The sequence below is a fragment of the Rhinolophus sinicus genome, linkage group LG10, assembly GCF_036562045.2.
Source record: "Rhinolophus sinicus isolate RSC01 linkage group LG10, ASM3656204v1, whole genome shotgun sequence".
NCBI lineage: Eukaryota > Metazoa > Chordata > Mammalia > Chiroptera > Rhinolophidae > Rhinolophus > Rhinolophus sinicus.
Genome location: NC_133759.1, coordinates 51,833,980 through 51,855,207, shown reverse-complemented (window position 1 = coordinate 51,855,207; position 21,228 = coordinate 51,833,980). Strand labels below are relative to the sequence as shown.

The 21,228-nt window shown below is 36.7% G+C and overlaps 1 protein-coding gene across 39 annotated transcripts in view; it reads right to left on the bottom strand.

Annotated features, from left to right (window-relative positions):
* SLMAP (sarcolemma associated protein) overlaps positions 1–21,228 on the bottom strand; it is a 118,812-nt gene that overhangs the window by 68,364 nt on the left and 29,220 nt on the right. For 22 of the 39 annotated variants that reach the window (XM_074313152.1, XM_019724165.2, XM_074313159.1 and 19 more), the window contains exon 2: positions 3,791–3,938. In XM_074313152.1, coding sequence (XP_074169253.1) covers positions 3,791–3,938 — 148 coding nt within the window. Of the gene's footprint in view, positions 1–3,784; positions 3,939–5,238; positions 5,310–8,915; positions 9,054–21,228 lie in introns of those variants that run through there. The other 17 variants (XM_019724167.2, XM_019724164.2, XM_019724179.2 and 14 more) reach the window with 4 other exon arrangements.

The following is a 21,228-nucleotide window of genomic DNA, read 5'->3' as shown; positions in this document are numbered from 1 at the left end:
CACACACACAAACACACACACTCACACACACACACACTTTTATATACTCTATTACATAAATGTCATACACTAGAGTTTTTATTGCAGTTTTATTAGCCCCACCCCTTTTAATTTGGTTCCCTCTTCTCCTTTACTCCTCCCCCACCAGGCCCACACTCCAGGACGACTCCTGTTAATGACTCAGTACGCACTTCCAGGTTTTCCCTCCATGTCCATATAATCGTACACAAACACATACATATATCGTACATATATACAGATTGGTGAGACTTTTAAAAAATAATAAAATTACTAATTTTTTTCCTCACTCAACAATATAGCTTATGGAAATCCCTGCAATTCATATAATCCTAATTTATTCTTTTTAAAGCTGCATACTGAGCAATTTTAAAATTATACTTCCATTGTTTTTTATACTGTGCACAGATGCAAAAAAAATCCTTTCATAGATTCTCACAGAAACTATTTTTTATCATTTCAAGTGTCTAATTTTATATCCTTACTGTAAATATATTCAAAAGCACTATATAGTATTGTTTTGCATGAATTCATGCTTTATGTAAATGTATTACACCATACACATCCTTCTGTGATTTGCTTGAGATTTATCCTTATTGATACATGCAAATTCAGTTCATTCATTTTAACAACTGTATAGTGTTTTTGCCATTTTTATTCTATTTTAATTATAAATTTTATTTTACTTATTCTTTTCATCCTATTTATGTGTAATTTTTATAAGGAATAACTGCTGAACTTGGTCAAATGCCTTTTCTACAGGTTATAGAGTTACATGTTTTTCAGCTTTAGTTTGTGGATGATGTTGATAGATTTCCCCCAAACTGAATCACCTTTGCAATGCTAGAACAAATCCTGCTTTGTTGTTCTTTCTAGCTTTACTTTTGATTTTAATTTACTAATATCTTAATCAGAAATTTTCATCTATTGTCAAGTGAAATTATGGGGCTTTTTTTTATATCCTTATCTGAATTTGGCATTAATGATATGTTGCTGGCCTCTTTAAAGGATTTTGAGAGCTTTCTACTTTTATCTATGTTTAGAGCATTTAAATTATATTTATCTGTTTTTTAAGAATAAGATCAAATTCAGCTGTGAATGCCTCTGATTCTGGTGACTTTTTAATAACGTTTTAATCTTGTTTAAGGAAATTGACTTATTCAAGTTTTCCACATGTTGGGATAGTTTTGCTAGAAAAACATTAAATTACTCTAGTTTTTTTTTGCATAAGTTAGCATGTAATACTCGTAGAATTCTCTTAGTATATCCAGTATCTGTATTTATGTCTCCTTTCTCATTCCTTATCTTGTATATTTTTGCTAGTGTTTTTTTAACCTAATAAAGCAATCAAGGCTTACGAATTTCCTATTTTATTGTTTGTTTTTTAAAGAAGCAGCATTTGGGTTTGTTTATCCCTTCTTGGGTTTTTTGTTTATTTCATTAATTTCTGCTTTTTATTTCTTCTTTTTTCTTGTTCTTTTTATAATTTCTTCTAAATGCCAAGTTTCTTCATTGTCTTTCTCCTTTACTATTGAAGGAATGTAAGATTAAAAATTTTTATATGCATTAAGGATTTACTGTATTTCTTCATAGTTTGAAATTCCCCTTTTGATTTCTTTGATTCAGGGGTTATCCAGCAGTGTTGTATAATTTCAGTAGGATTTTCCACGTGATATAAAGTTTGTATTAGTACTTTTTAGCATAGGACAAAGTCTATTTTTTCTGGCATATGCTTAAAGAAGTAGTACTCAACTTGTGTCACTCAACTTGTGACACAGCTGTATCCCAAGAGCCCAGGCTTAACATAAGTCAACTTGCTGAAGTCAACAAATACCGAAAGAAACAACACTTTAAATGATGAAGAAATTTGTCTTTACTTAATTTCCTTCAAGTTGGCTTCATGATAGTTAAAATTTTCAAAGAAACCTATAAGAATCTCTTGCTGAAATAATACTGTACTAACACATTAGTAACACTGTCTCAGTATTGTTCTCTTAGCTTTTTATAGAATTTTCTAGAGTGACCCTCACAGCTAGACAGGGAAGAAGTGTGGGAAGGAGTTGGGAAAGAGCTGCATTCTATACAGTCACCCCCTTGGAGATCTGCATATGTGTTAGCATATTAAAAAATCTGAGAAGTCCTGCTTACCTTTGGTTAACTAAGATTTCCTAAATGTATCTGACTACCTTATTCTCTTATCAATTAATGCCTATTAACTCTTTGGGAAATGCAAGCCAAGAAGACAGACATTCCTTGGAGAGAGAGACAGTGGAAGCAAGTTCTTTGTCTCCTCTGTGGGTTACTCACACCTGGGGCTCAGTAAATGTTTGCTGAATGACTTGGTACCAGAGGAGATATGATGTGGCAACAGCAGATGTTAGAGAGTCCACTGCAGCTGTTCTGAGTATGCTCATACATAAATTGTGTTCTCTTACTAAGAAACACTAAATATTTTGCATCAAAATATACACTTTCTTTTCTGTTTTACAATTGTAAATGGAAATTCATAAAACTTTGTCCCTATCCAAATTCAAATATCAAAACCTAACACCCTGAGGAGGCCAACAAAACCCGGTAAAAATAATACTGCAGTTGCAACACCAATGGAGTATGAAAAGCACATACACACGCACACACACACACCACCACCCATCTCCATGTATTCTGTATAAAACGTCAGAGACTGATGACTTAGGGTATCACCAGACCAGAGTATGTTCAGAAAAATGAAAAAAGAAACTTGCCAATTGGTTCCACTGTCCATATTAAACTAAGAGAGTGGAACTGCATGCTTTGGGTTCCTATTCATTTAGTCTTATGATTCAGCCACATAATTTAATGGTCATAAAGTAGACAGTGACGAGGTAGAGCAAGGAAGCTTCAGAATTGTAAAAATATGGACAATGTCCATTTATTTGGCTAGAGAACTTCCACTTTCAAAAATTGAGATGTGAAATTTTATATCCGTGATAGGTACCATTAGCTGCCTTGAGAGCTCTAATTTTGTTTGGAGCAACAATGCACACACAACTGGGAGGGATACATCATAACTGATCTATGCCAATCATGGATCTCCTTCTCACCAATGCCAGGTAAGTAGCTTCCCATTTGTAGCTATATGTAGCTATGTACGTGACTTACCCACGTGGCTAGTGAGACAAAAGGAGAAATCTGCTGGCAAGGTTCTATGAAAGATTGTTCTTTCAACATAAAAAGAGCCACACAGGAAGGCATTTTGTCCCCACCTCATCCTTTTCTGCCTAGAACACTGGTGTGAGGAAAATAATGCCTGGGGCTGCAGCCATCACCCTTTGACCATGCGGCACAAGCAAAAGCCTCAGACACCAACAATGTCAAGGATAACAGAATGGGAGGAGAGTAAGACCCCGATTCCTGATAACATCATTAATTCAAGGGAACAAAGTCTGGACCTACCTGTCTCCAGATTTCTTGTTAAGTTAACAATAAATATCCTTATGGTTTAAGCTCCTACTGGGTATGGAGTCATTGCATCCAATTGTTTCCTAACTGATACAGTAGTGTCCTATGTTTTCATACTGTGATGAAGAGTATAAATTACTTATTAACATTTCAGAATTTAAAATTTTATAAGAGAAATAGGGGATACGAGAGATTTTTAACTTTCACTTCATAATGCCATATTTAAATTGCTTTTATTAGCATGACATGTTCTGTATCGTTTAATGATAGAATTAAAAAATAAAAAAACTTAAAAAAACAAGTAATAGGAAAAATTGATCCATACCCGTACCTTTCCGTGTGTTCTCTGTCACATCTACCCCAAACTGGATAATGTCACCAGAAAGAATTTCACATGGTGGACTTTCTTCAGAGCCTCGACTCAATCTCTGGCTATTTATAAAGGTACCGTTACTACTTTTAGTGTCTTGGAGATAAAACTGCAAAAATAAAATTGAAAAAAAAAAGTCAAAGATTAACAGTAATAATTCCAAATCATCTTTAAAAAAAGTACTTACAACTTTGCAAACTACTGCAGGTGGATTTTTTCCCCCTATCAATTCAAACCACTTGTTTCAGCTAAGGCTCTCCTTCAATATGTATAAAATTAGAACCTTAAAACTAGGTGATTTAAAATCCAGCAAGACAAAAATAGTACAATTATTTTGGAAAACAGTTTATAAGGTCCTCAAAATGTTAAACATAAAGTTAGCATATGACGCAGAAATTCCACTCCAAGGTATACACTCAAGAGAACTGCAAATGGATGTCCTCACAAAAACTCGTACACAAATGTCCACGGCCGCATTATCCATAACAGCCAAAAAGTGGAAACCCAAGTGAGCATCAACTAATGAATGGATTAGCAAAATGTAGTATATCCATGTGATATTATATCATTTGGCAATAAAAAAGAATGAAGTATTGATTCATGCTACCATATGGATGAAACTTTAAAATATTACACTAAGTAAATGAAGTCAGTCACAAAAGACCACACATTATGCAATTCCATTTATATGAAATATCCAGAATAAGTAAATCCATAGAAACAAAAAGTACATTAATTATTGCAAGGGGCTGAGGTGCCAGGGAGCAGGGGGTGGGGGGTGAAAATTACTGCTAATGGGTACAAGGTTTCTTTTCGGAGAGATTAAAATGTTCTAAAATTACATAGTGGTGACGGGGGTTCATAACTCTATGAATATACGAAAAACCTCTAAACTGTATACTTTAAAAGGGTGAATTTCATGGTATATGAATTATATTTCAATAAAGCTATTTTTTTTTTTTAAAGCCAGCTAGACAAAATTCTATCTTTCCTTCTCACTCTGATTTTGTAATTTTCCTAAGCTGTCTGGGTTACATCAAAGGAAGTATTGTTTATTCTACTGGCAAGGACAATTGATTTTAGGTAACAAAATTAATAGCTATCAGTTAGCTAATATACTCAGTATCAGGACCAACACATCATCAGTAAATTCTTTGTGATAAAGCAGACTGGAGACGCTAGAAACTGAAATACTAGAATCAACTATGAAAGTACTGCTTCCTGGCCTCCCAAACTTGCCTTTCATCACTTAGGTAGTAATCTTCCCTCTTTAAAAAGGGAAGGGATAGGAGGAAGTACAGGAAGCCTACCTGTTTATCACCTACCTATCCTAAAAAAAAATTAGGAACAACTGGGATCACACACAACAGACTTACTAGGAAGGGAACAACCAATAAAAAAAGATGTACCTTTCTTTTTGAATTTTTCTACACTCTCCAGCCCTGCTTATTCTAGCAACATATTTTCACTGAATTCCTCCCTAAAGAAGAAAGAAGAAAAAACTAATATTTATTAAAATACATGTAACACCACCGGTCCTCAATTAACCTTAACATTAAAGCTGTGATACAGATATTACTTCCATTTATAAGTGAGAAAAGTGAGGCACAGGCAAGTTTCTTTCCAAAGGTCACAGAGCTATGGAACATAGGAGCAAGGATTCTAATAACAGAATTAAACGGACCATTTTTCCCATTATTTCACACTGACATTTATGTTTCATTTATCCTTCACTCCTCCCACAAGCTCTCTTCCAAAATGAAACACAACAAAAGAATAAGAAATTTGCAGAAAATATGAAAATGACATTTCTTTTCATTAATTCCTAGGTGACAACTTAAAGGTCACCAGGCTGTCTATAAATGGCTTATTCTCTGTTTATAATTCAAAACAGACCAACTGTTACTTTGGCTAGCAGTTTGTGTATTTAATTACACACCATAATAAAGAAAATTGTGTTATTTTACAAGTCCATTTGAAATTTACAGGCCTTAACATTTTATACCAGGGAGAAGAGCACAGGCAATACACTCAAGTAGGAACATTTATCCTCAAAATGTCTTCTATGCTGCAACCTGCTGTTACACTGTATAAGCGAGCTTGGTTTTCATTTTTTAATATATTCTTGGGAAACGTGGCAATATCTGGATTCTGGTTTGGTCATTTTCGGTAATGTATGCCTTGGCAAACCAAATAAAGGGACTATACTAGATTTACAGTGGTTTTCAAACTTCAAGTTCTGATCCATTAGTGGTACTATGTCAACGTAGTGGGCTGCAACCAGCATTTCGTTTTAAACATTAAAGAGAACAGAACAGAAATAAGAATATATGAAATAAGGTTCGCTACTGTTTAGCAAACTTTGTTTAGAAAACAAAAGGTCGGTGTGTGTGTGTGTGTGTGTGTGTGTGTGTGTGTGTGAACACCTCATGTTTGTAACTCTTACATAACTCTAAACCCACAAATGTTCAAATTAAAATACTTCATATTAAAAATATTTCAAATAAAAAATAATCAATGTTAACCCAGGTTCTTCTTATTCTGACATGTCTATATTACTGTCCAAAGTATTCCATGGTTCTTTGGGCATCCACTTAGCTTTATCATTTACATTAGTTGCTCATTCTGCCTTTGCTCTCAAACTAATGGCTTCCACACACCTTTGAATAAAATCCGAAATTCTCACCATTACAGCCTATAAAGCCTTACATGATCTGACTCCTGGTTCGCTCTCCAAACTCATTTACTTCCACTATTCTCTCAGCCACACTAACCTCCACTCATGTGTCTCTGCGCTTCTGTATAGCTAGACATTTGTTTACTTCCCTGCAGAAATATTTTCATTGATATGATTTAATCTTCTGCCCAAGGCTGTTTTGAAAGATCGATATAAAAAATGTTTCTGCACCTCCTGTGAAACAATCTGTCATTATTCAGCCTACACTGAACAGAAGCTATTCTATTTAAAATCAAGTTAGAATCCTCAAGGTACGTATAAAGAAATCAACTTGTTTGCAAGGGAGTGAGAAAGGACTGTGCTTACAGTCCCTGGATGTATTTCCTGTAAGTAGGTATGTTAGTTGGTTCTTTGTCACTTTCAAACCAGAAATATCTTTCTCCTCTCTGCTGATAAACCTCCATCAGGTTTACCCCTCCCCGATCTGTAAAATAAATCAGTTCGGGCAACTCTAAAAAAAACAAAGTCCTGTTGGAGCTTTAACTATCTTTATTTCCTAATAGCCTAAGGAATGCCCAAGCAGCTCCAAGGGCTTGCAAGAGCCACTGGCCATTTACTCTGATAAAACCTTCTGTAGCTGGTGGCCGAAGTTCAACTTTCACTCTGTTTGGGCTTTATCTTGAATTAACCCTTTGCTTTCTTTCCCATGAATGAATGTTAAGCTCCTGGAATTCAGTCAGGCAGTGACGATGATCCTTGAACTGAAGGGCTGTCCCTGCCCCATCAGTCACCTTTCCTTGTCTCTTGCTGATCACGATGACCTCGAATGACTTAAGGACAGCACTTGACGGGTTGCATAATTTGTTCTTTGGCCTTCAGAACAGAAGTTCAGAATGAACAGCAAGTTTCTGCTGTTCATTCCATAAAAAAATACATTTTGAATCACTTTCAACTTTGTTACAAATAGTAAATATTTTCATTTCCACTATAACGCTAAACTGCTTTTTTCTAGTCCTTTCTACATTGATTGGTTTTGAAATATCCAAACACCAATAAATTAATAACATTTGAACTGAAGCTTCAAAACAAAGCACAGACATAGCAGACGCGCCATAGGCCAGAGGTCAGAAACTCTAAGTCCATACAGGGAAGTTTTAAAAATGTGGATTATGGATTCTAGATGCCAGATGCTGTATCGTATGTTTTTAATCTACTTGAATCACCACCTAAAATTAAACAGTGACTAAGATAGAAAAACCAAAATCCCATATACAACATTTTAACAAAAGCAGGTGAAAGGTATCCACATGAACCTCAAAATACAAGTGAGAAAGGAAAACTATCAACAACTCCAGAACCTGCATGAAACCAGCATCTGTGCAGGAGGATGCACAGGGAAGCAATGGGGCGTTTGAGGGACTTGAGGAGAACATCAAAATAGTTCCTCGGTATTTCAGGACAGTGTGATGGTCAGTTTTTGAGAAGAAAAGCAGAAAACTGGAAAGGTTTAGCCCAATCCAATAACAAGTGAGTGCCAGGTAAGTTCTGGAAATGGCTGGAGCAGTCTTGAGTCAGATAAATTCTTAAAATCAACCTGACAACCAAAGTTGCTTTCCAGAACAGGGCTCCTCCCTGAGGGAAGCTCCTAGGTGTGGAACCAAAATTGAGCAAAGCAGGAACAACAGAGATAAGGAAAGAAAAGGTCCAGATAAAAGTAGAGAAGGGGAAAGTCACCATATTTTAAAAAAAAAAATTTACAAAAAAAATTAAAAACCAGAAGAGGGAGCTCTGTGCCATTAGAAAAGTTATCCTGAATCATGACCCCTTCTAAAAAGTTCAGGAAAACAAATTTCGCATAAAAATGACTAAGAAAAATGTCAAGGTCCCATCCCATACAGTTATTTTAAGAAAAAAGAGACTTAAGAGTAGAATAACAGCTCTACAGATAATGAAAGACAGATCTTGGGCACAGATCAAAATTATACTATTTCAAAACAAGCTAAAAGGCATTGAGAAACTAATTCAAGACAAATATAACTCACAATTACAAAATTCTAGAAAAGGTGAAAGAACTAAAAAAGGAATAGAAATAAAAGGAAAACATTTCAGAAACGAACACAAAATTAGAAGGACACGAGTGGGTAAATATAATAATGCATTACGAGAAATAAAAGACAAAAAGGAGGAAACTTTTAAAAATCAAAAAGAAATTAAGAAAGTGACATCAGCAAAATGGTGGAGTAAGCAACTCTAAGTTCCCAGCCCCCTTCAGAAACATTGAAAAACAAGCAGAAACCCTGAGAACCAACTTTGTTAGAACTCTGGAAAACTTTTATAGCAGCCAAGTGAACTCTGAATCAAGAAAAAGGACACTTAAAAATGGTAGGAAACCTCTGCAGCATTACTTACCCACGTCCCACCCCCTTCTCCAGTACAACGGAGTGAGCCTGCATTCCCAGCATGGGATCCTGGTACCTGGTCCCACAGCAAGTAGAGCAGGCCTAAATTTCAAATGATCATGACTATCTGTTCTAACCTGTTTGGGGGCTACCCAACGGACTGATGCAAGGCTCTTATCTCTGTTTAGCCTACCTTCGAACTCACTCAAGCTAAAAAAAAAAAAAAAAAAAAGCAACTGGCTAAATAAAAAAGTGGGATTTATCCCAACTGGTTCAACATAAAAAAGTCGATCATTGTACATTAATAGAAAAAAGAGAATGAAAACCCACACGAGTATCTCAGTTGATGCAGAAAAGGCATGTGACAAAATCCAACACCCTTTCATGATAAAAAAAAAAAAATCAGAAAGCTAGGATTAGAAGGAAACTTCCTTAATGTGATAAAGAACATTTATGAAAAGTCCACAGGTAACATAACACTCAAAGGTGAAAGACTGAAAGTTTTCTTCCTAAGATCAGGAACACAACAAGGAAACCTGCTTCACAACGGATGCGTAATACTGTACTGGAAGTTCTAGCCAGGCAAAAGAAAAAGAAAGAAAAGGCATCCAAATTGGAAAAAAACAGAAGAAATCCAAAACACTAATTCAAAAAGATATATGCAGCCCTATGATTACTGCAGTATTATTTACAATAGCCAAGATATGGAAGCACCCTAAGTGTCCGTCAGTGGACTATTAGATAAAGAAGATGGGACACATATATACACAGGAATATTACTCAGCCATAAAAAAGAATGAAATCTTACTATTTGTGACAACATGGATGGACCTAAAGAGTATTATGCTAAGTGAAATAAGTCAGACTGAGAGAGACAAATACCATATGATTTCATTTATATGTGGAATTTAAAAAACAAAATGAACAAATAAAAGAGAAACAAACTCACAGATACAGAGAACAAACTGATGGTTTGGGAGGGGGTTGGGGCTGAATGAAAAAAGGTGAAGGGATTAAGAAGTAAAATTGGTAGTTACAAAACAGTCACGGGGATGTAAAGTACAGCATAGAGAATATAGTCAATAATATTGTAATAACTATGTACGGTGCCAGGTGGGTACTAGATTTACCAGGGGGATCACTTCATAAGTTACATAAATGTCTAACCACTATGCTGTACACCTGAAATTAATATAATATTGAATGTCAACTGTAATTGAAAACTAAAAAAAATTTTTAACGACTGTGTAAGGAACTGCTAGAAATAAAAGTTGAAAAGGAAAAAAAACAAACTGGAAAGGAACAAGTCAATTATATGTATTCACAGATGACATGATTCTGTACATGGAAATCCCATAGAACCCACAAGAAAGTGATTAGAGCTAATATACAAATTTAGCAACATTGCAGCATACAAGATAAACACAAAAATCAGTTGTGTTTTTATACATCAGCAACAAACAATCCAAAAAGGAAATTAAGGAAGCAATCGCATTTACAATAGCATCTAACTAAAATATCTAGGAATAATTTAACCAAAGAGGTAGAAGACTTGTACACTGAAAACTACAAAATACTGCTGAAAGAAACTAAACAAGATTTATATAGAAAAGCATCTCATGTACATGGATTGGAAGGCTTAATAATGTTAAGGTGTCAACAGTAACCAAAGTGATCTATAGATTCAACACAACCCTTACCAAATTCGAACAACCTTTTTTTTTGCAGAAATGGAAAAGTTGATCCTCAAATTCACAGGGAATTGCAAGGAACTGTGAATAGGCAAAACAATCTTGAAAAAGAACAAAATTGGAGGATGCATACTTCCTGAACTAAAAACTTACTACAAAACTACAGTAATCAAAACAGTGTGGTATTGGTGTAAGGGATAGAATAAGAGTCCAGAAATAAACCTGGGCATCTACAGCCAACTGAATTTCAACAAATGTGCCAAATCCATCCAATGAGATAAGAATAGTTTCTCCAACAAATGGTGCTGGACAACTGGATAAACACATGCAAAAGAATGAAACTGGGGCTAGCCTGGTGGCTCAGGTGGTTGGAGCTCCGTGCTCCTAACTCTGAAGGCTGCCGGTTCGATTCCCACATGGGCCAGTGGACTCTCAACCACAAGGTTGCCGGGTTCGATTCCTCGACTCCCACAAGGGATGGTGGGCTCTGCCCCCTCCAACTAAGATTGAACACGGCACCTTGAGCTGAGCTGCTGCTGACCTCCCAGATGGCTCAGTTGGTTGGAGTGTGTCCTCTCAACCACAAGGCTGTGGGTTCAACTCCCGCAAGGGATGGTGGGCTGCGCCCCCTGCAACTAACAACGGCAACTGGACACTGGACCTGAAGCTGAATGGTGCCCTCCACAACTAAGATTGAAAGACAACAACTTGACTAGGAAAAAGTCCTGGAAGTACACACTGTTCCCCAATAGAGTCCTGTTCCCCTTCCCCAATCAAATCTTTTTAAAAAATAAAAAATAAAAAAATAATGAAACTGGAACCTTAACCTCACTCCAAATACAAAAGTTAACTTAAAATGGATCTAAGACCTAAATATAAGATCTAAAAATACACAATTCTTTTCAGTTGTTATTTCTTCAAATATTTTTTCCTGCTTCTTTCTCTCACTCTTCTGGGATTTCCATAATGTATATATTGGGACATTTGACGTTGTCCCATAGATCCCTTAGGTACTTCATTTTTCTTCATCTTTTCTCTTTCTCGTCCTGATAGGGTTTTTTGACTCCTGCCTGCTCAAATCTGCTACTGTAACTTCCACTGAATTTTTATTTCAGCTATTGTACTTTTTACAATTTCTCTCTCTAGTGAAATTCCCCACGTTTAGTTCTTTTTCCAGGGTTGCCTTCAGCATTCTGAGCATAAAGTCTTTGTCTAATAAATCCAATGTCTGTGCTTCCTTGGGAATGATTTCTACCAATTTCTTTTTTTCCTGTGAATGGGCCATAATTCGCTAATTCTTTGAATGTTTTGTAATTTTTTGTTGAGAATTGGACATTTTGAATATTGTTCTATGATAAATCTAGAAATTAGGCTCTCTCCATTCTCCAGGGATTTGCTTTTGTTTCTTGATGAAGGCTGCAGTTGTCTCTTTAGTGGTTTTTCCAAACTTCCCCCCACACACACACACAAAAACTATATTCCTTGTTGTGTGTTGTCACTGAAGTCTCTGTTCTGTTATCTCCATGGTCAGCCAGTGACCCAACAGAGATTTCCTTAAATGCCAGGATCCAATGAGGAAAAAAAGGGGGCAAAGGGGTTGTCTTTTTAAAACCCCTTGGCAGATGCCAGAGAAGCCACTAGGTCTAGGGGTTTAAAACAATGGCCAACCTCTGTGCTAGCTCCTCAGCCATAAGAAGCACCAATCAAAACATATAACACCGATTTATGAAGGACAAGCAAGGTCACACCAGGCACCATAGGCCACCAGACTCACAGCTGCCTACCGCAGGGATGGAGGATGGAAGATGGTGGCCACTATGCAAAACACCTAAATTCTTGGAAATTTACCAGCTTTTCCTCTTTAAGCACTCGCTGTATACCGCAAGACTCCAGATTTCCAAATTAATTGCTTCAGACAGTTCATACTAGCTTAGCAGTCTTGGTGAAGGAACCAATTTTTGAAGCTCCCCTCTCTGCCATTTTCCATAACATCACTCCCATGAGCCATATTCCAACCTACAAATCTTTTCTTGGGCCAAACTGGTACCTAATCTATAATAATAGCTACCATTTATTGACTGCCTGCTATGTGCAGGCACTTCTGATCCTCAAAACAATCCTACCAAGTAGCTATTACCATCCCCATTTTATAGGTTAAGAAACTGAGGCTCAGGTATATTAAGTAGATTGCCTTTGTCTCACAGCTACTGCAGATTTGACACTGGTTATTCCTTCAAAAACTCCACATTGCTTTCCTCCTATCCAACTTCAACTAAACACTCTCTGCTCTTTGAGTCCAAACTTACAAAATCCCACCTGTTATGAAGTTTTCCTAAAGCAATTTGAATAGGAAGAGCCAATTTCCACTCTGACTCCATTCACCTTTAGGCAAATCATTCCGTGGTCTAACATCACTTAGTGCCTGTCTCAGAGAAATCGCATGTCTGTAAAATCAAATACAGAGTAACTCTACACTGACAATAAATTAAGAGAGTCTGAACTAAACACCCAAATCTTGAGAGGCTGGTGAGAAATACAGTTACACAGCCAGTTGCTAAGGATGCACTCAGGAGTGAGGGCGGTGATTTGAACGAAAGGTGAGGAGGAGGAGGGGGAGAGGGACAGGTTACTGCGGAACATTTATATATACAGTTAAAGCCCGGCCAGAGGGTAACAAAAACAACGGAAGAAGTGATAGACTGAAGCTGTAAGAGAGGGCTTTGAACTTGAGATTTCTTAAGAGAGAAGCTACTACCAAAGGATTTAAAGAAAAGATTGTTTTAGGGGGATTATTCTAACAGCTCTGATAAGTGAGCAGCTGTGTGTAGGATGAACTGCAGTGAGTCACCAGAAATAGGGAAATCCATGATTTGTACATTTTTGCCACCAATAGAGTTATTTCTTACAGGACACAAAAGTCCATATATGCATGTTATATGCAAATTAATTGTTTATATAACCTTCCAAGATTCCTGACTAGCAAAGCACCACATGTTTCAGGGGCTGGACTTTTTAAGTTGTGCCACTGACGAGGGAAATACCAAGTTTTATTCATATGCTATAGGAAAACACATAGAAAAGTGGTAAAATGTTCTTGCCAAAATGAAATGTCACATGTAAACTAGACGGTACCTACCAACATATACCCAAAGGGCTTGCAAATGTTATGAATTTGCCAAGATATTTTCCATCTCCAAGTGACATTCCAGACACATTCAATGTGCAGTGATTTGTGTGTGTGTGGAGTTAGCTCACAAGAGAAAAAGTATTTCTAACTCTCTACATAGGAACAGAGATAAGATTATGAAGGACAGGAAAAGAGAAGGTAGAAAGGAAAAATTTTAAAAAATTAACGAGAACATTACAAAATATACAAACCACAGCTAGAATGATTATGTCTTTTAAAAATGTGTAATCAAATTGTGACAATCCTTCACGGAAATTTAGGACAAATTAGATTTCTGAAGCTCAGCAAGATACAAAGTAAATAGCATCAGAACATTACAGTTCTGAGAGGTGAGACTATTGAAAGCCGACACCAACCTCTAATTTGGAGGAGATTAACCTAAATTCCCACGTCCCAAAGCGGATCCTGACACGCAGATCCTGATCATTTTCTCCTCTAAATGATGTGCTCCTCACAGCACGATGCATTCACCTTTGTCTCTGAGCCTCCTACTTTGGTAGTTAACTAGAATTAAAGAACAGGTATCGATTCCAAACTCAATCTTTTAGAGCCCAAGAAGTCTCTAATTACTTCAAAGAATGTCAAAAATGTAATTCCAATATTTAAAATACATATGTACTTATTAAAATGTCATGTATTTTAGCATATTAAGGATAGAAAAAGGGGTACTATGATATTTTAAATACACAATACTCTGACTATATTTTATAGGTCATTATTTTCCTCACCAAATGTTAGCTTAAACCATCCTGAGATCAGCTGAAACAACAAACTAATTGCACCACCACTCTATCTCTGATAGTTAAAAAACACACACACAAAAAAAAACCTCACCCATAGAATAATAGCCTTATTTGCCACAAAAGGAAATCATTGTGATCACATTTGTGGGAAATATAGAACAAGGTCACTATGTTTAAAAGATGTAGCCATGGGGCCGGCCCAGTGGCTCAGGTGTTTGGAGCTCTGTGCTCCTAGCTCCGAGGGCTGCCGGTTCGATTCCCACATGGGCCAGTGGGCTCTCAGCCACAAGGTTGCCAGTTCAATTCCTCGACTCCCGCAAGGGATGGTGGGCAGCGCCCCCTGCAACTAGCAACGGCAACTGGACCTGGAACTGAGCTGCGCCCTCCACAACTAAGATTGAAAGGACAACAACTTGACTTGGAAAAAAGTCCTGGAAGTACACACTGTTCCCCAATAAAGTCCTGTTCCCCTTCCCCAATAAAATCTTTAAAAAAAAAAAAAGATGTAGCCTTACATATTGTTTAATAACGCACACAATGGGCTTGATCTAAGGGCAGTTGATAGTGATTATATAGCCATTAAGAGGCAGGGAAGAGGGAGAAACTTTTAAAAACATTTTCCATTAAACATAGGCAAAATTGGCAAAACATAGGAATCTAGATCTTATTTAGGGGGGAAAAGACTGCCCATACAGAAAACAATTCATTTGACAAACAAATTCAATGTAAATGTTAAAAGATGCAAATATACATCTGCCCCAAAAAGGAACATTGGATAGATTTGTAAGATGCTTGCTTAATAAGATCATGAAAATAATCATGATGGCTTTTCCCGTTCTTCAGGCACAACCACTCAGGTTAGCATATAATTTTAATGTTTAAAACAACTTGGTCTTTACTCATGTCTCTTCTTTTAGTGATAATTAATTCTTCAAGAGATTTATCTCCTCAAGACTTTGACAATTCACACATCCATAGTTTTAGTTGAGTTCTTTAAAAATTATAATTCTACTTTGAATGAGAAAAGGAAACAAAGTCACTAACTCGGGACTATACGTGAATAGAAATAATAACAATGTAACTTACGAAACAATAATTTCGACTGAGATGGGAAATGACTATTGGGACCAAAGAAAATAAAGCCCTTACAGGGTTGAGTATAGTGCAGAAGCCCTCATTTTTCGGCTGCCACATGATTTAGAATGTTAAACACAGTCTACTTCCAATATCCCCATGACATCCACTGCTTCTCAGGATGGGTGGGTAAGAGTTAAGAGTCACCAATTCTTTTTTCTCATTTTGAACTGAAATTTAATAATAGGAAGTATCACATTCGTGGAGGTGGGGGGATGGGGTGAAAAACAATAAATTGGCTAGTTTCCTACTTATATAATGCTGTATAAATCATCCTATAGAGTTATAGAGTGATTTGCAATTACAAAGCCATTTTAATATACTTTACTCTCATTTAATTATTACAAAGATCCTATATGGTTGACTAAATAGAGTATTTCAATCCTTATTTATAGGCATGGAAACTGGCTTAGATAAGCTAGGAAAAAATGTATCACATTTCAAATTCCACCTCCATTTATGGCTTAAACACAAGGACTTGAACATTTTTCCCTAGAAAACTTTTAGGGCCAAAGTGAAGTTTTCTTTTAAAAGGATCACTGATTTCTTTCTCTACCATGAAAGGTAACATCACTTATTTCCAGAATTCAGCTATACAGAAATTTTAACAACAGAGCAAGGCCAAATAAAGAAGAGTTCATTCATTGTTCAATAGTGTCAAAAGGATGCCACATAATTCACAATAATCACAAGTTTTTGAGTGCTTACTATGTGCTTGGATAAACAACTTTCCATTCACTCTTTCACTTAATCTTTACAACTATCCTATGAGAGAAGATGTTTCACTATCCCTGTACCACAGATAAAGAAATTAGGACTAAAAGAGGTTAAATAACTTGCCAAAGGGCCTCCCAAGCTAGTAATGGAGATAGATATACATTTTAATCTTTCTGATCTCAACCATTCTGCTGTGCTCCTTACGTTTATCTGGCAATTTCATATCCACTATCTCTAATGTTTCTCCCAACTACCCTGTGAGATAGGAATGATTTTGAGGATCAGAAAATTGAGGCTGACCACGCCAAGTGGCCTACCTAGAGTCACAATGGAGAAAATGGAACAACAATCATGCTTTATGATGCCAAAGCATCAGGAAAGGTAAACTTTTTAAATTTCATTCAAAAATGCCTTCATTACCTGCTGCCACCTACTTGACACACAATCCTAATAAATTTGGGTTTCCCAGTTTCTGTGTCCATGGCAGGTTTAAAGGGAACATGCCTTTGCTTATGCCAGGAACTACGCGAGGCACATTACATACCTTACTTCATCTAAGTTTCGGAACGCTATGAAATAAGCAGTATCCCACACGAACAGACAGGGCCGGGAGTTAAAGCACATACCCAAAGATCACACAGCAAGCAAGAACAGCAAAGAAGGCCTGTCGGACTCCTCGTGACTATGGCAAGTTCGTGAAGATCAGGATGAGTGATGTCCCTAGACCTTAAGAAAATGCCTACTATGAATAGGTACCAAATAAGTATTTGAAATAAATATTTCATGAATATAATATTTACAGCCCTGACTCATTCCATCATTTACCCACCATTTCCTGAGCACCCCTGGACAGGAATTCAGCCATCAGCCACATTCTACTAATAGAATGAATAGGTGAGTACCAGAAGCCACTTAGAACAAATGCAAAACAGTAGTAATAACAAATCCTAGCAGTAATAGTAATATTATAGAACCCCCCCAGGTATCTAATATATGCCACCAATTCCTACAAATTCTGATTCAGAACAGTCTCTCCATGCACACTGCTTTTCCCTTCCCCTTACTGTTCCTCTAAGCCAGGCCCATAACCGTTGCCAAGACGATGACTATCATTCCACACTCTGCACCCTCCACACTGATGCTAGTTATTCCCTGAAATACTGATTCCCTGATCCCTTTGTTTCTCTTTATAAAAGGGCTATCGACCCTCTGCTGCCTTCAAAATCAGATCTGAGAGCTGTGGTAACTTTTAAAATCTTTCAAAATGACACCGTCACCCTACCTAACCTGATCGTCCACTCTTCCTGAAAGCACGGACCAGCCATTCCTTCCCTGCTTAACTACTAGCAATTCTGTGCACAAGCCCCAGGCCTCTGTTTGCTTATGCTGTTCTGGGACCTGAAAAGCCCTTGCTTCCATCCACGCACACTCTTTACTTGTTAAAAGCCTTCTTTTCTTTCTGAAGCCCAGTTTAAACATCTTAGTAAGATTTCTCTCTCAGATAACATTTCTCACTAAACAAACACCTAAAACAGAGACTCAAGGCTTTATTCCAAGTTAAGCAGCTAACTCTCAAACCTCTACATCCAAATCACACTTTGAGCAGCACTTACAATCCCATCTTTTCTCATCTATAACATTCATTCCCTGTCAGAAAGTTCTGATAGGCACAAGTCGCAAATGATTTTTTTTAATGTAGAATGAATAAATGAAAGAATTCATACTCTAGAATGGAAGCTATCGAGTTTTGATTTACCACAGGATAGGCCAAACTGTATTACATCTAAATAATACGCTGTAGGTAACAGAGCGCATACGAAGGTTTGAATTCCAGCCCTATCACCTTCTAATTTACCGTGTGACCTTGAGCATATTTCTTAACTTCTCTGAGCATTCCCCTAGTTATAAAGAGATATTTATAAACCCCTACGTATAAATTGAGGATAATATCAGTACCTACCTCAGAGTGTTTGTGATAAAGGTTAAAATATGTTAAGCGTTCAGCATAGTATATGTACATAGTAACTATTAAACAAATAGCAGCTATTATTAAATTCATAGAATATGCATAAAAATGTAATCACTTTGACTTTCTTCAGTCAGGGAACTAATGTAAGACTTTCCTTTATTGGTTAAGGTTCTTAAAAATAAAGTTCTTTGCCAATTATTTACTTAAACAGTAAGCAGTTGATGCAGATATAAATATATCAGTAACAGCTGAGCTCTAACATTTACAGGTATTAAAAATACTCACAGTAGTATGCCATTGTCCCCATAACACGTGAATATCACCACAAGTAACCACAACCTGCGCACAGCAGGAAAGCAGCTAAGCTTTTGTCTCATAGCATAGACCGAAAACCTTTTATGAAAAACGTGAAACACATATCACAATATGGATCAGGGAATTCCCTAATCAAAGGTAAATCAAAAGAAAATTACTACTCTTAGGTACATGTAAATAGTTAGTATGTATTACACAGATTAGCAACCTACAGCTCAATTATAGTGTGAAGCAGCTTATGAATAAATTAAGCCAATTGATACTTAGCAGATCTCATAATTCCATTTCTAAACCGAAACCCTAATGTACTCCTGGGCCTGCGTGACAGGGCTGGAAACCCAGTCAATTCATGGAATAATGCAAACTGAAGGCCCTAACTCACTCAGTTCAACACTCATAATGCTTACTTGGGATACCCTATCAAAGTTAAATCAAGTTTTCCAATTATACCTTCCTGTCCTATTTGAATTTTAGGTTTAAGAGAGACAGAGATCTATATGGGAAGGAGCAAATAAGCACCTAACTCTAATACTCTCAAGAGACCTAAAGGCTCAGGAAGATGAGCAATTAACAAAGTGGTCAATATCAGTTTGGCAAAGATGAAGACTAGTGATATTTGGCTCTGGCAAGAATTGGAGAAACAGCACTCCCATACTCTAGGCATGAGAGTGTGAACTGCTAAAATCTTTTTGGAAAATGATTCAGCAATATCTATTAAAATTTTAAATGCTTATACTCTTGACTGAGTAATTCCACACCCAGGAATCTAATCTATAGAAACACTGAAATACTCAGACACATGTACAATGGCAAACGCATAAGCATGTTGACCGAAGCAAGGTTAATAGAAGTTAAAAACTGGTAACAATTACTGCCCACCCAAACTGTACTATGCTCACCTGATGAAATATCAGACATCACAATCACAATACCACAATCATCAAAAATAATGAGGCAGAGTTACCGTCCCTGAAATTAAATATACAGTGATCCCTTAAAAAAAAAAAAAAGAATGATACATTCTAATACACCATTAGAAAACAAAAATCTGAATGTATACAAACTGTTCACAGTGCTTATATTCACACAAAAAGAATATGCAAGAGTTAAACTTTAAAATTAAGAAAACTATAAACTTTATTCAATAAGCCTAACAAATCTTCAATTCTATATTATGGTCATTAAACGGAATTGAGTAGAAGGAACATGAAAGGAAGGAAAATAACAAGAACAACAAAAACAGGGAGACAAATGTCTACATGAGAGACTACACAAGACTACAGGCAGACTACACGAGAGAAAAATATTAAAAACAGAATTTTCCAGAAAGAAAAGAGGTAAACATCAAGGGAGCAAAGAGGAAAGAAGTCCAATAAATTCAAAAGGCTTAATAAAATAGTCATCACCTTGCACATGTGAACAGACTTCAGAAGCAAAATCACTGACTTTTGAAATGTACTTAAAAGAGTTTTCACATCTCCCTTCCTCTTGGTTCTTTCAGATGACAGGACTTCATTCTGAATGGAATAGCTTCAGCAACCCACCAGAGTTCTTTACCTGGAGGGAGGGGGGCTGGTAATTCAAACCTAAGGACTTGGTTTAACTACGGTCTTTAGGATCTCTGCCCTTAAAATAAAACAACGTTGTAAGACTGAAAAAGCATAGTATTAACTGTATGCACAACATAGCACACAGAGAAAATGATAATATTTGCTCAGCACAAGATTTCCTGACAGATTGAATGTACAAAAATAAAAGAAAGGAGTCAAGAAAGATACAAAAGTTTTTGACCCAAGTAACTTCGAAGGATGTAGCTGCCTCTATGTGAGCTGGGAGGGCTGAAGGTTGGAAGCTTTTTTATTGAGGTTCGGGGAGGTACCAGGAATTTAGCTTTGGACATAGGAACTTTGAGGCATTCGTTAGATATCAGGTGGAGATGTCAAAAAGGCAATTGGATATGAGCCTAGAGTTCAGGAAAGAAGTCTGGACTTGAGATAGAAATTTGGTTGTCATCAGCATATATGTACAATCTATAGACCAAGGGAGCAAGTACAGATAGAAAAGAGGACCAAGGACAGAGATTTGGAGCAGTCTAAAATTTACAGGTCAGGGAGATGAAGACTAAGCAAAGGAAATTTAAAAGATGGTCAGTGAAGTATGAGGAGAACCGAGGCAAAGTGCTGTGTCCTGGGAAGGCATGTGAGTGATGTTTTCCAAGTAGGTAGCAGAGATCAACTGTGTCATATGATGCTGAAAGATCAAGTAAGGTAAGGAACAAGAACAAACCAAAACCACAATGAGGTATCACCTGACACCTATTAGAATGGCTACTGTCAAAAAGACAAGAAATAACTGTTGGCTAGGACGGGGAAAAAAGACAATTTTTGTGCAGGAATGTAAATAGATACAGACACTATGGCAAACAGTATGGAAAAACTAAAGATAGAACTATCTAATGATCCACCAACTCCACTTTGGAGTATTTAATCGAAGAAAACACTAACTCAAAAAGATATATGCATCCCCATGTTCATTGCAGCATATTTACAATAGTCAAGGTACAGACA